At 51.8% G+C, this 13,051-nt stretch overlaps 1 protein-coding gene across 1 annotated transcript in view; it reads left to right on the top strand.

Moving 5' to 3' along the window:
* CORO2B (coronin 2B) overlaps window positions 1–13,051 on the top strand; it is a 136,936-nt gene that overhangs the window by 120,541 nt on the left and 3,344 nt on the right. The window contains exons 4-11 of the mRNA XM_058541941.1: window positions 2,424–2,573; window positions 3,269–3,433; window positions 5,413–5,529; window positions 5,666–5,770; window positions 6,401–6,497; window positions 9,963–10,075; window positions 10,413–10,503; window positions 10,707–10,846. Coding sequence (XP_058397924.1) covers window positions 2,424–2,573; window positions 3,269–3,433; window positions 5,413–5,529; window positions 5,666–5,770; window positions 6,401–6,497; window positions 9,963–10,075; window positions 10,413–10,503; window positions 10,707–10,846 — 978 coding nt within the window. The remainder of the gene's footprint in view (window positions 1–2,423; window positions 2,574–3,268; window positions 3,434–5,412; window positions 5,530–5,665; window positions 5,771–6,400; window positions 6,498–9,962; window positions 10,076–10,412; window positions 10,504–10,706; window positions 10,847–13,051) is intronic.

Here is a 13,051-nt window from a genome sequence, read left to right on the forward strand (position 1 = left end):
CTGCAGGAATACTCACACCCATGCACAAACTTGTATTCCAGGGCTGTTCACCATAGAATGAATTGTGATAGTGAAAAAAGGGGGCAGAACCCAGGTGTCTGTAGATAGAGGGTGATTAAATCCATCGTGGCACAGTCATAGAGCAGATATCCCTCTCGCCACTTAAAAAGATAAGGTGGATCCATGGGTCGTGGTATGGAAAGATTCCCATTACCTGCTGTTTTGTGAGAGAAGCAAGTTGCAGAAGTACATGTAGAATAACATCCCTTTGGGTTAAAAACAAAGAAATGTGTGTGGGGGTGTGGTGTGTGTGTGAGATCTATGGTATGGTGCGGTGTGTATGCATGTCGTGTGTGTGTGCATGTGTGTGTCTGTGTGAGTGTCTAACCCAAGCATTGGTCTCCTCTCTTCAAAGGTCACTTCCTCTGGTACATTTGGGGAGAAGAGGAATGTGCATCGTCTTAGTGACTACTGAGTCATCTCCCTCCATCCCCACTCCGCCCTGCCCACCATTTCCAGATCAGACCCCATCTCAGAACGCCCTTGCACTGGGCCTGTCGAGGAAAGGTCATGGGTCATGCTGGGTGCCTTTTATGTCACCTGCCTCCACCAGGCCCCGCCACCATGCTGGGCTGTGTGGGAGTGTTGGCTTTACTGAGAGCTGGAGCAAGCAAAGGAGACTACAGTGGGGACGGGAAAACACTCAGCTGTCCCTAATTATAAACTTTTCTCGAGTGTGTTTTGAGATGGAGAATGGTGCGCCTAACAGTGACCCCAAATCTTTGATGGGACCTGCCTTCCTTACCCTGAAGCCTCCCGTGTTGACATGGCAAAGCTGGGTGTTTCGGGGCACACGTGTGGGAAATACTCATTCCTATAGTCTGAGGGCAAAGCGCCAAGAAGGGAAGCCCGCCAAGGGAGTTCCCTAAGGGGCACCCCAGATCCCAGCCTTGCTCCCCTGCCCCTGGGACTGCCTTTGACTTTCTTTAGCATGCTCCCATGTTTATTCCTAGCCTTCAGGATTATGGTCGAATGGCTAAGACTCCATATTGATATGACATAGGAAATGGTTCCCCTAATGTTGGTCACTTAGTGTTTCTAAATTTGCCGTGTCGCAGTGAACATCTTCATGTGTGGAGATTTTTGCCTATATTGGATTTTAGGAGTGAAATTACTAGGTCAAAGAATATAATATAAATGTCTTTATGGTTCCTGCTAAAGATTGCCAAATGGCTTCCAAAAGATTACCTTGATTTATAATACTACCAACCCCGACTGAAGCTACAAGTTCCAGTATAATCTTGCCAACGCTGGCTCTTTTTTTCTTTCCAGTTGATTATTTTAAAAGATTATAAATGGTGTCTGAAAGCTGTTTTTCCTGTTTTTCTCCTTACTAGCAAGGGTGGAGTTCAGATTTTCAAAAGGTTGATTTTCAAGGTGTGCTCAGCTGTCGGCACACATGCTCTTTCCTGTCCGTCCAGTTAGGTCATAATAAATAGCATGAAGGATGATAATAACAACAATTATAACAAGAATGACAATTCCTTAGGTCTTTAGAGCACTTTATAGTTTACAAACTTTTATAACCAGTAGGTTATTTTATTCTACCAGGAGGCAAGGCAAGGCAAAGATTTTTTCCCCTCATTTATAGATGAAACAGTTGAAACCACGCAGAGCATGTTGGGCTTGAGAAACAGAAGCCCACCAGGGCTGATGTAAATAATCGGGGGGTTATTCAAAGATTGCAGAGAAACTGAGTTTCCTCTCTCCAGGACCACATGGTCTCTTCTCTCTGCTTCTCTGCATGTCTCATCCTTGTCTCCGCCGATCATCTCTTTCTGCTTTTTTATCAGCATCCGTAAGTCTGAAAATAGCAGCTGCATCCCGGCTTTGCCCATCCTTTCGGCTCGGGCTCCAAGATCTGATCCGTTTCTGCCTCTTAGTTCTTCATCTCTCAGGAGAGGCTCAGGGCCTCCCAGCCTCCCAGATAGGTTTCCCTCTGCTCAGGTGTGCACCCTGGGTTGGGGACAGATTGGGGGATGAGGCCATGTGGTCAACAGAGGAGCTAGGGCTGAAAGCACATCTCCTAGAAGGGCATGGGAAGGGAAGCAGAGACAGGCTTTCTGACACAGTCGTTGCTAAAAGCTGCTTGGAAAGTGGTCCTCTGGGCCTGGCTAGACCATAACAATAGCAACAGGCCAGTAATAATAGTTGCCGAGGTCTGCAGAGACTTCTCAGAGAAAACCCTCCTGAAGGCAAAGAGGAAATGATTTCTTGCCTCTCTAACCACAACCTGGAACCTTCCCCCAGGCCTCAGTTGCGCTCTGCCCACCGCCCTGGCCAGGAGGTGCCTCACCAGGCAGATCTCGGAAAGCTTCTCCTGGCCCTGCCCACCCAGCCTAGACCCTCCATCCCCTCTGCAGGTGCGGATCTGGGAGATCCCTGAGGGCGGGCTGAAGCGGAACATGACGGAGGCTCTCCTGGAGCTGCACGGGCACAGCCGGCGTGTGGGGCTGGTCGAGTGGCACCCCACCACCAACAACATCCTGTTCAGTGCCGGCTACGACTACAAGGTGGGCAGCTCAGGGGGCAGCTGTGGCCAGAGCCAACTCAGTGGGGAGCGGGAGGGAGAGAGAAGAACATCTTTGGGGGGCCTGTAGGGAGCACTGTTGCTTCTCTGAGCATGTTAACCACTACTGTCTCAGCCATTCATACATTTATTCATTGACCACACACGACTGAGCATCTTCTGTGCACCCCGTCACTCCTGGGGTCCACAGAGGCTGGAGGCATCTTTACTGCCTTTTCTGGAGCTGAGGGACTGGAGGAGAATGCCACTCCATGCCCACACCCTGTGCCTGGCCACTTCTTAACTAAGAAGTGGCTGCTGCTCTCCTGGTAGGAAAAAGGAGCAACCGAAGCTGCTGGAGGGAAGAGACAGGAGCCCAGCCCCCACCCCTAGGCAGGCCCTCAAAAGAGATGTGCCAGCCGCTGAGACGTGGCAAGGAAGGAACATTTATCCTCCTTGCTGGTTGTAAAAACTGAGCCCAGGCTGGGCCTGGGATTGGCCCAAGGATATTTGTGGATTTGTTTGACAAGGGCGCATCAGCCTTTGATGCAGAACCCAACGACTCCGTCCTGCACCCCAGCCCACCCCGGGCCCTGCACAGGGCATCTCTCCCAGGGCGATTGGGTGCAGACCTGGGACGGCCACCCCATGATGGCAGCAGCAGGGCTGACCCCACCTCCTGCATGTCTGCCCTCCCAGGTCCTCATCTGGAACCTGGACGTGGGGGAGCCGGTGAAGATGATCGACTGCCACTCAGACGTGATCCTCTGCATGTCCTTCAACACCGACGGCAGCCTGCTCACCACCACATGCAAGGACAAGAAACTGCGCGTCATCGAGCCCCGCTCTGGCCGCGTTCTGCAGGTGAAGCCCCACATTTTTTTGATGGGGAAGGAAATATTGGGGCCTGGGGGTCTGCTTTCAGCCAGGCCTGGAGGAAAAGACTGTGCGAGCTCTCCTTGTCACATGCACCCGGCCTGCACCTCTGTTGACCAGCCCGTCTGTTCTGGGCCCTTCTCAGCTCATAGGAACCCTGGCTTGTTCTGGGTGGGGAGGGACCTCAGCAGCCTTTCTCATCCCCACTAGGATTCTTCTGGCCTGCTCTGGGGGCTGAGCTGTGACACTCTTCCACACATAAATCCCTGGGTGTTGACCGAGCCCCATCGTGGGCACAGGAGGAGGGGACTTTGGACTCACTGCCCAGCCACCTTCATGGGATGAGCCTGACGGAAATGGCTCAGGGTGCCAGCCCCAGGGACGGTTCCAAGTGGGGAGGTTGATGGTGAGCTTAGCTCCAGCTTTGGTCTTTGAGTCTCCTGGGTCTTGACTGTGAGGAAGAGATTAGATGCCACTGGGGAGTAAGAAATTAACACTTCTTGAGCACCTACTGTGTGCCAGTCATGGGGCTCGGTGGGGTGGCATTTGAGGTTTACCTCCTACACAAGAAAGGATTGAGGCATGACCTGGTTGTGTTTATCTTGGAAGAGTCCAACATTGCAGAATATTGCAGAAAGTCATCTACTGCTACTATAAATACTAATAATCATGGTTATTAGCATCATTAGTACTAACCAACATTTACTCAGAGCTCGCTGTGTGGCACACACTGTCCCAAGGGCTCCACATCGTTACCTCGTTCAATCCCCAGGACAGTGCTCTGAGGGGGGTACTATTACCTTCCCATTTCACACGTGGGGACACGGAGCCTTGGAGAGGGTCAGAGACTTGCATCTCAGTTACAGTAGGAGCTAGAATTCAAACCCAGCAAGTTGGACCCCAGAGTCTATGCCATGCAGAAAAGATGTTAGAGAGCAGAGGACCCAGCCTCCATCACAGACGTGGACACAGCCCAGAGAGGGTGAGGGGCTCCTCCCAGGTTACGCTCTTTTGGCAGAACGTGCAACTAATCCCAGAGCAAGTGACGCCAGCCTGGGTCTTTAGCACGGCTTCACCAGCCTCTGGTTTCTGACCTGACGCTGACTCATCCTGGCCAAGACCCATGTGTGGCAGGAGGAAAAGGAAGTGTCATGAGCTGAGAGGCAGGAGAGGAGGCAGAGGATGGCCTAGTTGAGAAGGAGCCCCTGGCGAAGGGAGTCGTCGAGCAGTGAACCGGCATGAGTCGTCTGTCCTCCTGAGCGTCAGGTTCCTCATCCTCAGAGGTTCCTTCCAGTAGGGACTGTTGTGACGTATTGTGGTGACAGCACCCAGCAGTGCCAGCCCTACTGGGACCTGGTCAGTCCCAGGTCCCCTTCCCCATTCCCCACCAGCTCTCGGACGTGGCAGAAAGGCCTGGTTCCTGGTCCCACCCTCTTCCGTCATTGCTCCACAGCACCTGTATTCATTTCCTGAGCCTACTGTAACAACTACCACAAACGGGGTGGCTTACAGCAACAGAAATGGATCCTCTCCCAGTCTGGAGTCCAGAAGTCCAAGGTCAAGGTTGGCAGGGCCACACGCCCTCCGGAGGCTCTAGGGGAGACCCTTCTTGCTTCTTCCAGCTTCTGGTGGCTGCCAGCTTCCTTGGCTTGTGGCCACTTCACTCCAGTCTCTGCCTCCACGATCACATCACTTTCTCCTCGGTGTGCCTGTGGGATCTCCCTTTGCCTGTCTCATAAGGACACTCATGAAGGTGTTGAGGGCCCACTTGGATAGTCTAGGGGAATCTCCCATCTCAAGGTCCTTAACTTAAACTTCCATCTGCAAAGACCCTTCTTCCAAATAAGGAAGCATTCACAGTTCCAGAGATTAAGACATGGACATATCTTTTGGGGCCACCATCCAGCCTGCTACAGTACCCTAGTGTCTGGGGGGCCTGGCTCACCAGCTGTCTCTGTCCCTCCCAGGAGGCAAACTGCAAAAACCACAGAGTGAACCGGGTGGTGTTCCTGGGAAACATGAAGCGGCTTCTTACGACAGGGGTCTCCAGGTGGAACACAAGACAGATCGCCCTCTGGGACCAGGTCAGCTGTGGGGAGAGTGGGTGGTGACATGGAGGGACCTTTTGTGTTAGCTCTGGGGGCTCTGCTGGGGTTTGGGAAGGTGAGGTGCCATCCTGCCTGGACATAGGCTGATACTGGCCCCCTTCTCGATCCACAGGAGGACCTATCCATGCCCCTGATCGAGGAGGAAATTGATGGGCTCTCCGGCCTCCTGTTCCCCTTCTACGACGCTGACACCCACATGCTCTACCTGGCTGGAAAGGTAGTAGAAGCTGGGGGAGGGACGGGGGCAGCCTGTCGGAGACCCCTGCCCCACTGGTACCCTGCTCCTGCCCTGCTCCCCTAAGAAGAGCCAGCCTAACCTCGCTGGCCTTCCCTTGATCTAACCTAGGTCTCACCCTCTTCCATCAAAACCTATCCTCAAGCCTGACACTCATTCTTACTGAAGTGTCAATGACTAAGAATTCTTTCAGAGGTGGATTGGTGAGGGTTTTACATTGGAATAAGGATCAGAGTGTAGAGGACAATGATTAGTGATGGAATTTGAAGAACCTGCCAGGAGATCTTTAGCAAATATGGCCTTGTTTGTCAGAAAGGCTGTCTATATACACATGTGTGCATGCACACATACACACGCACACACACACCCCACCCCACCACCCCAGCAAGTCCCCTGTGGCGCACGCGCGCACACACACACACACACACCATCCCACCACCCCAGCAAGTCCCCTGTGGCAGGGCCACCAGGGGCCTAGAGGCCAGGTCTCCCTGGTCCTTTGACCACCTCTGAGGCACAGCAGAGGCTCTCTTCAGCAGACCCCAGGGACCAGGGCCTGCTCAGCCCTCCCCTCCCCCTACTTTCCTCACCTCGCTGTCTCCTTGCCCCCAGGGAGATGGAAACATCCGGTACTACGAGATCAGCACTGAGAAGCCCTACCTGAGTTACCTCATGGAGTTCCGCTCCCCAGCCCCGCAGAAAGGCCTCGGTAAGGGGGTCCAGAGGCTGCCATGGCTGTTAGGCTATGGAAGAAGAGACTGGACATTTGGCTCATGAGACACTCCCACCCTGTTACCCCAATGAAAAAGCAGACTCAGAAGGCCACAGCTCATGGGCAAGTCAGAATGGAACCTACAGGTGCTGCCCCTATGAAGGTCAGCCCCTGCCCTTCTTCAGCCAGCCTGTCACCGCCCACTTGACTGGCTCCATCATTCCGTGGTGCTGGTGTCCTCCACCGTCTCTGGTTATCAGCAGCCTGCAGGGGTGTGCACGGTGTCTTCATTCCCATTTGCAGATGGGAAGCCCAACGTGGTTCTGACACTGAGGGGAGGTGGTTCAGTAACTAAAGGTCAGAGCAGGGTCTAGACTCAGACCCCTTCCGGAAGCCTCTGGGAAGCCAGGACCCCCAGGCCCCAGGAGCAGCTCTGTCCTTGCCTGAGAGGACAGGAGGAAGTTCCTGGGTGTCCCCATCCCTGCATCCCCAGGCTCCCCAGGTTCTTAGGCAAACCCTAGAGCGGGCCCAGGATTGACGAGTGTAGTGAGTCAGGGTAGGGGTGAGATGTTCTTCACACTGCACGCTCTCCCACCACTACAGTCTCACAGTAAAATTTTCATTCCTATTAACTAACACTGGCAGTGCACACAATTGAACAGTTCCCCATCTGGGGTCCGAATCACCCAGGGGAAGAAATCTCTTCAGGGGCTCCCTTCCCACCTCTCCTTTGGACTTGAGTCTGGCTTGTTCCTTCAGAGGATCTAGTATTATGGACAGGGCCTGAGGGCCAGCTTCAGAGACATCAGGGCTGGGAGGGCCCAAGAGCCCACCTCAGTGACTGACAGTAAAATGGAAGCCCAGAGATCCTGAGGTCCTGATAACCATCCCATTGACTTCACCCTTCCTCAACTCTCTGTCATCCCCAGCTCCCTCACTGTCATCCTTTTATCAAATAGTTTAAAAAGCAGCCTGGCCTTTGGAGTCTCAACTCCAACTATGTACTTAACCCCTCTGAGTCTCGGTTTCCTCATCTGTAAAATGGGGATAATCAAACCTACCTTGAAGGGCCGTTGTAAAGCTTAGAGACCATGTGGACAACACACTTGGCAGAGCACCTGGCTCCTCCTGCTCCTTCATGTAGTTGTTCAACAAACATTTATTGGGTACCAGCTGGATATCAGACCCTGGACTAGGTCCAGGTATACAGTGATAAATAAAACAGAACACAGCCTTACTCACATGCCACTGAAGTGCAGACAGACAATAAACAAAGAAGGAAGGAAAATATCAGATGGTAGTAAGTTCTAAGCAAAGAATCAAATGGGGTGATAGAACAGAGAGTAACTGGGGGTGATTTTAGACCAGGTGGTCAGGGAAGGCCTGGCTGTAGAGGTGACATTTTCAGCTAAGATCTGAGAGGCAGGAAGGGGGAAGAGTAGTGCCAGCAGGAAGAACAGTTAGTGCAAAGGATGAGCCTGGCATGTTCTAGGAACAGAAGGGAGGTCAGTGTGGCTCAGCATAGAGCAGACACTGTGACGCAGCAGAAGATGGGAGAGCATTAGGAGATTGAGTTGGAGAGCTGGGCAGGGGCTGCAGGGGATGCATTAGACAGGATGTATTAGGGCTCTCCAGAGAAACATCCAAATATATATATATAAGGGGATTTATGAGGAATTGGCTCCCATGATTATGGAGGCTGAGAAGTCCCACCATCTGCCATCTGCAAGCTGAAGATCCAGGAAAGCCAGTGGTGTAATTCAGTCCAAGCCTGACGTCCTGAGAACCAGGGGAGATGATGGTGTAAATCCCAGTCTGAGGGCAGGAGAAGATGAGATAAGATGTCTCAGCTTAAGCAGTGACGCAGGACAAAAGGGGCCAGTTCCTCTTTCTTCTGCCTTTTCTTCCATTCAGGCCCTCAATGGAGGATGATGCCCACCCACACTGGGGAGGGCAATTTACTTTACTGAGTCCACCAACACACAAAATTAACCATCACACAGGGGAAGGAGTTTGGGTTTTATTGGGAACTCATTGGAGGGTCTTCTTTTTCTGGGGGGCTTCGGCGGGGTGGGAGATGGGACATTGTGATGTGATCTGAAAGGTTAGTTTAAGATTGCTGTGGCTTCTGTATGGAGAATCGATTTTGAAAGAGCAGGAGGGAGGCAGAGAGACCAGTTAGGAGGCCGTTGTGGACTTCTAGGCAAGAGAGGATGATAACTCAGGGGATGGCCTGAAGATGAGGAGAAGAGGATGAACCCAGATGTATGGAAAGTAGGGTCAGCAGGACTTGGAGAGGAGGACAGGAGAGGGAGGAACCATGGATAACAATATCTCCTCATCCTCCTCACCTGTGGCCACTATTGAGCATTTACCGTGAGCCAGGCACTTTTGTAGGTTCAGAGTGGCTAAGTAACTCACCCCAGGCAGGTCGCATAAGTGGCAGTGCCAGAACTCAAACCCAAGTCTGGTGGCTTCAAATCCCACTTGGGTACCGTTAGGCCACTTCCCTCCAGCTCCTGGAATCCCCATATCTGGAAGAGCGGCCTTCCATTCCAGTCGAGGAGAGGTAGAACCTTAACTCATGTTCACATCATGGGGAGGGAACTCACGTTATCTGTGCTCATCGCCATGCCAGGCAGTCAACAAGGATCTTCGCGCTCGGTCCCCTGACCAACTCATGAGGGGCTACCATTGTCCTCCTCTAACCAGCCGAGGAACCTGCAGCTCAGGGAGGTAGTGATTTGCCCAAGGACTCCCAGTCAGAAAGAGGGGCAGAGTCAGGATTCAGACCCAGGTCTGTCTGACCCCAAAGCTTGTGCTCCTAACACCACAATGCGCTGCTCCCCGAGTGGGTGTTCAGTTGGTGCCCCTAGTAGGGACACTATGACTAGTGCCCACACGCAGACAGTACACACACACACACACACACGCAGGCACTGTCGGTCCTAGAAGACATATGACGGAACAGCAGTCTTAGGCTGCATTTAAACTTCTGGGATATGTGGGGAAAGGTTTCTCTGTCCTTCTTTCTGTCTGAGGACCAGTGACACAGGCTTAGGGAAGCCAGTTCATTTCAGAAGGTGATGGGCTCTGTGGCTTATACTGTAACAACACTCTGTGACCTTCCCCTTCCCCTCTGACCCTCAGGAGTCTCATCTATAGAAAGAATGGACTAGATTCAAATATATCTACAGCCCCTTCCAGTTCTGAAAGGCCCCGATTCTAAAGCATGCACCTTGGTGAGGCAGGTCTAGCCCACAGGGCTTATTTGAGAAGTTACCACCCAGAGGCAGACCTGACTCAAGAAGCCCCCAGCCCACCTGCTGCCCTCTGCATGGGGTGTTGCCCCCACACCTAATGCCCACCCCCTGGGCCTTTCCCCTGGCCAGGGCCTCAGGGAGGAGGGGCACGGAGGCTGGATTCCCAGGCCCCCCTGGAGCCATGTGTGCCTGTCCACAGGGGTCATGCCCAAGCACGGGCTGGATGTGTCGGCCTGCGAGGTGTTCCGCTTCTACAAGCTGGTGACTCTCAAGGGCCTGATCGAGCCCATCTCCATGATCGTGCCCCGGAGGGTAAGTGGGGCTGGGCCGGCCTCCGAAGGGACCCCTGCATTGAATCCTAGCTCGCTCACTGCTGACTGTAAGCTTGGAGGCGCCCAGAAGAAGGAGGTCCTATGGACTGAGGTCTTCAGGCACAATTTGGGGTGGGGGGTGGGGGACATTCTAAGGTGGGGACAGTTTGGCTTGCTCACTAATCAGGGTGGGAATTCCAAGCCTGTGAGTGCAAAGGCTCGGAGGCAGGAAAGCAGGTAGCAGGGTTGGAGGTCGGCAAGGAGAAGCATCTGGCTGGAGAGCAGGGGTTCTCTCGGCAGCCCCCCATCTGTCCACTCTTCTGCTCCCCCCGCTGTAGTCGGATTCCTACCAGGAAGACATTTACCCCATGACGCCGGGCACGGAGCCAGCTCTGACCCCTGATGAATGGCTGGGAGGCATCAACCGAGGTACCGCAAGGGGTGGACCTCACAGAGGAGGCTAAGAGACTGCAGCCCTCGCCTACGGTCTAGCTCGCCCCATTTCCCTTGCCTCTCCTCCTGTTTGAACTTCCCCTCACACTCGGCCACTGTCAAGCCGGGTGTCAGTGGTCAACACCATCACCTGCCAGCCCATCGAACAGTCAGTGAGAACATGTTCCTTGCTTCCTTAGATCCCGTGCTGATGTCGTTGAAAGAAGGCTATAAGAAGTCCTCAAAAATGGTATTTAAGGCTCCCATCAAAGAAAAGAAGAGCGTTGTGGTCAACGGAATAGATTTATTAGAAAATGTCCCACCCCGGACAGAGAACGAGGTAAGGAATATAAGTTATTACCTCCACAGGCTCTGGAAGAGCGAGACCTTACATTTCAATTACGGGCTTCAGGCCTTTAAGCCAGCTCGATTCTGAGGCATTTTTCTTTCAGTGACAAATACCATAAGTAGCCTGCTATTGGCTTCCGTTGCCTCTGACCCCAATAAATAGAGGCTGGGATATGGTAGGGATATTGACGCCCCTCCCCCTACCTCAAATTCACTAAACCACAGCGTTACGTGTCTCCTCATGAATTCAATTCAGAATGTTGCTGTCATTTGTTGTTACGGGAGTTATAAATTCCTGACTCACGGGGAAAAGCCGGCCTCATGCATTACAGCACTGCCTTCCTCCCTGGCACTGCAGTGGCAACAGGGTCTGACAGTTTCCTGTTTTTGTGGAAGAGGCTGTTTATGAAAGTACTCTTTGTACCATTTGGAATGGGAGCAGCTCATTCAAGGGCATCCATAGCTGGGCCTTGTCCATGTGCCCCAAAGGCTTCTCCTTCCAACCACACCCTCAATCCCTGGTGCCAAGACAGTTCAGCTCAACCGGGATCCGCAGAATGCCTCCTGTGTGCCAGACGCTTGGCTTGATGCAGCTGAAGTAGAGATGGCTGCATGGATCCGTCTGCATTTGAATCCTGGCTCTGCCGTTTCCTGGCTGTGCCCGAGCAAGTTTCCTGACCTTTCTAAGTCCATTTCCTCATGGTAAAATGGAGATGTGAAATGCTGTGAGCATTAAAGAGATAATCCCTAAGTGTCTAGCAGTCTTCCTGGCTCATACTAAGTGCTCAAAGAGGCTAACCATGTTTGCTATCTATTGGCATATTAGCTATCTGTTAGCTATCTATTGTCACAAATTACCCCAAAACTTAATGACTTAAACTCACAAACATTTATCTCATAGTTTCTGTGGGTGCCTGTGGCTCCAAATCTCTCATAAGGGAGTAAACTGTCAGCTAGGGCTACAGTCATATCTGGAGGCTCAGCTGAGAAAGGACCTGCTTCCAAGTTCACTCACGTGTTGCTGGCAGGACTCATTTCCTCACAAGTTGTTGGACTGAAGGTCTCAGTTCCTCGTGGGTTGTTGGCCAGAGGCCTCTCTCGGGTCCTTGCCAAATGGACCTCTCCATAGGGCAGCTCAAAACATGGCAGCTGGTGTCCCTCAGAGTGAGTGAGCAAGAGAGAGTATCCAAGACAGAAGCCGGTCCTTTTGTAACCTAACCTTGGAAATGACATCCTGTCACTTCTGCCATTTTCTATTCATTTGAAGCAAGTTACTAGGTCCAGTCCACCCTGGAGGGGAGGGGATAACATCGGGGAGGGGAACATCTTAAAGGGAAAATTGGCAGGCAAACTGATAGTTGCTGTAAAATATATTTATGTGCCATTATAGAGATGCTCAGATTTCTAGGGCTGAACGAAATCATGTGATAAATGGGATTTGTTTCAAAATAATCCCCAAGGGGGGTGTGCAGAGGAAGTGGGTCACATGTTATCTGTTGAAGCCAGGTGATGAGTACTTGAAGGTTCATGGTCCAATCCTTATTCTTTTGCATATATTTGGCATCTTCCATTAAAAAATATATATATTTAAGTACCCTGAGAAGATAGAGGTACCTGAATTGCTGCACTAGCCCAGGTGGGCGTGGGCCATAACAAGAGCCCGAACTCAGTTCCAGTATCGAGTGTGGAGAAGGGGGAGTTGAACAGTAGTTACACTGAGTAACACTTAGCTATAGCCTTATCTGTATGCATCAGAACTGAGGATGTGGAGGAAAATTTTAAAGGGTCTCTGAGCCGACAACACAGATGCCACAGTCTCTTTACATTAAAGTTTGTGCACCTCCTCTGTGGGAAGAAATTTGCTCAGAGCCTGCTAACTCCGTTTTTGCCCACAATTTTAATCATCACAGTAGACCAGAAGCAACCAATTAGAAAATGGAGCTGCAGGTGGTACACACATTGGGCTAAGTGTGAAGAGACAATTGGTAGCTTGACACAGGGGAGGAGACTAATGGTTGCACAACTCTATAACTTCACTAAAAATCACTGAATTGTACACTTAAAATTAGTGAGCTTTATTGTATGTGAATTACACCTCAATAAAGCTGTATTTTTAACAAAAGCTAACCAAGAAATTACGCAAAGACATTTTGAGAACTTAGAAGGCACGGGAGTGCGTAAATCATTTACTGTAGGG

Source organism: Diceros bicornis, chromosome 5 (assembly GCF_020826845.1).
Source record: "Diceros bicornis minor isolate mBicDic1 chromosome 5, mDicBic1.mat.cur, whole genome shotgun sequence".
In the NCBI taxonomy this organism is placed as follows: domain Eukaryota; kingdom Metazoa; phylum Chordata; class Mammalia; order Perissodactyla; family Rhinocerotidae; genus Diceros; species Diceros bicornis.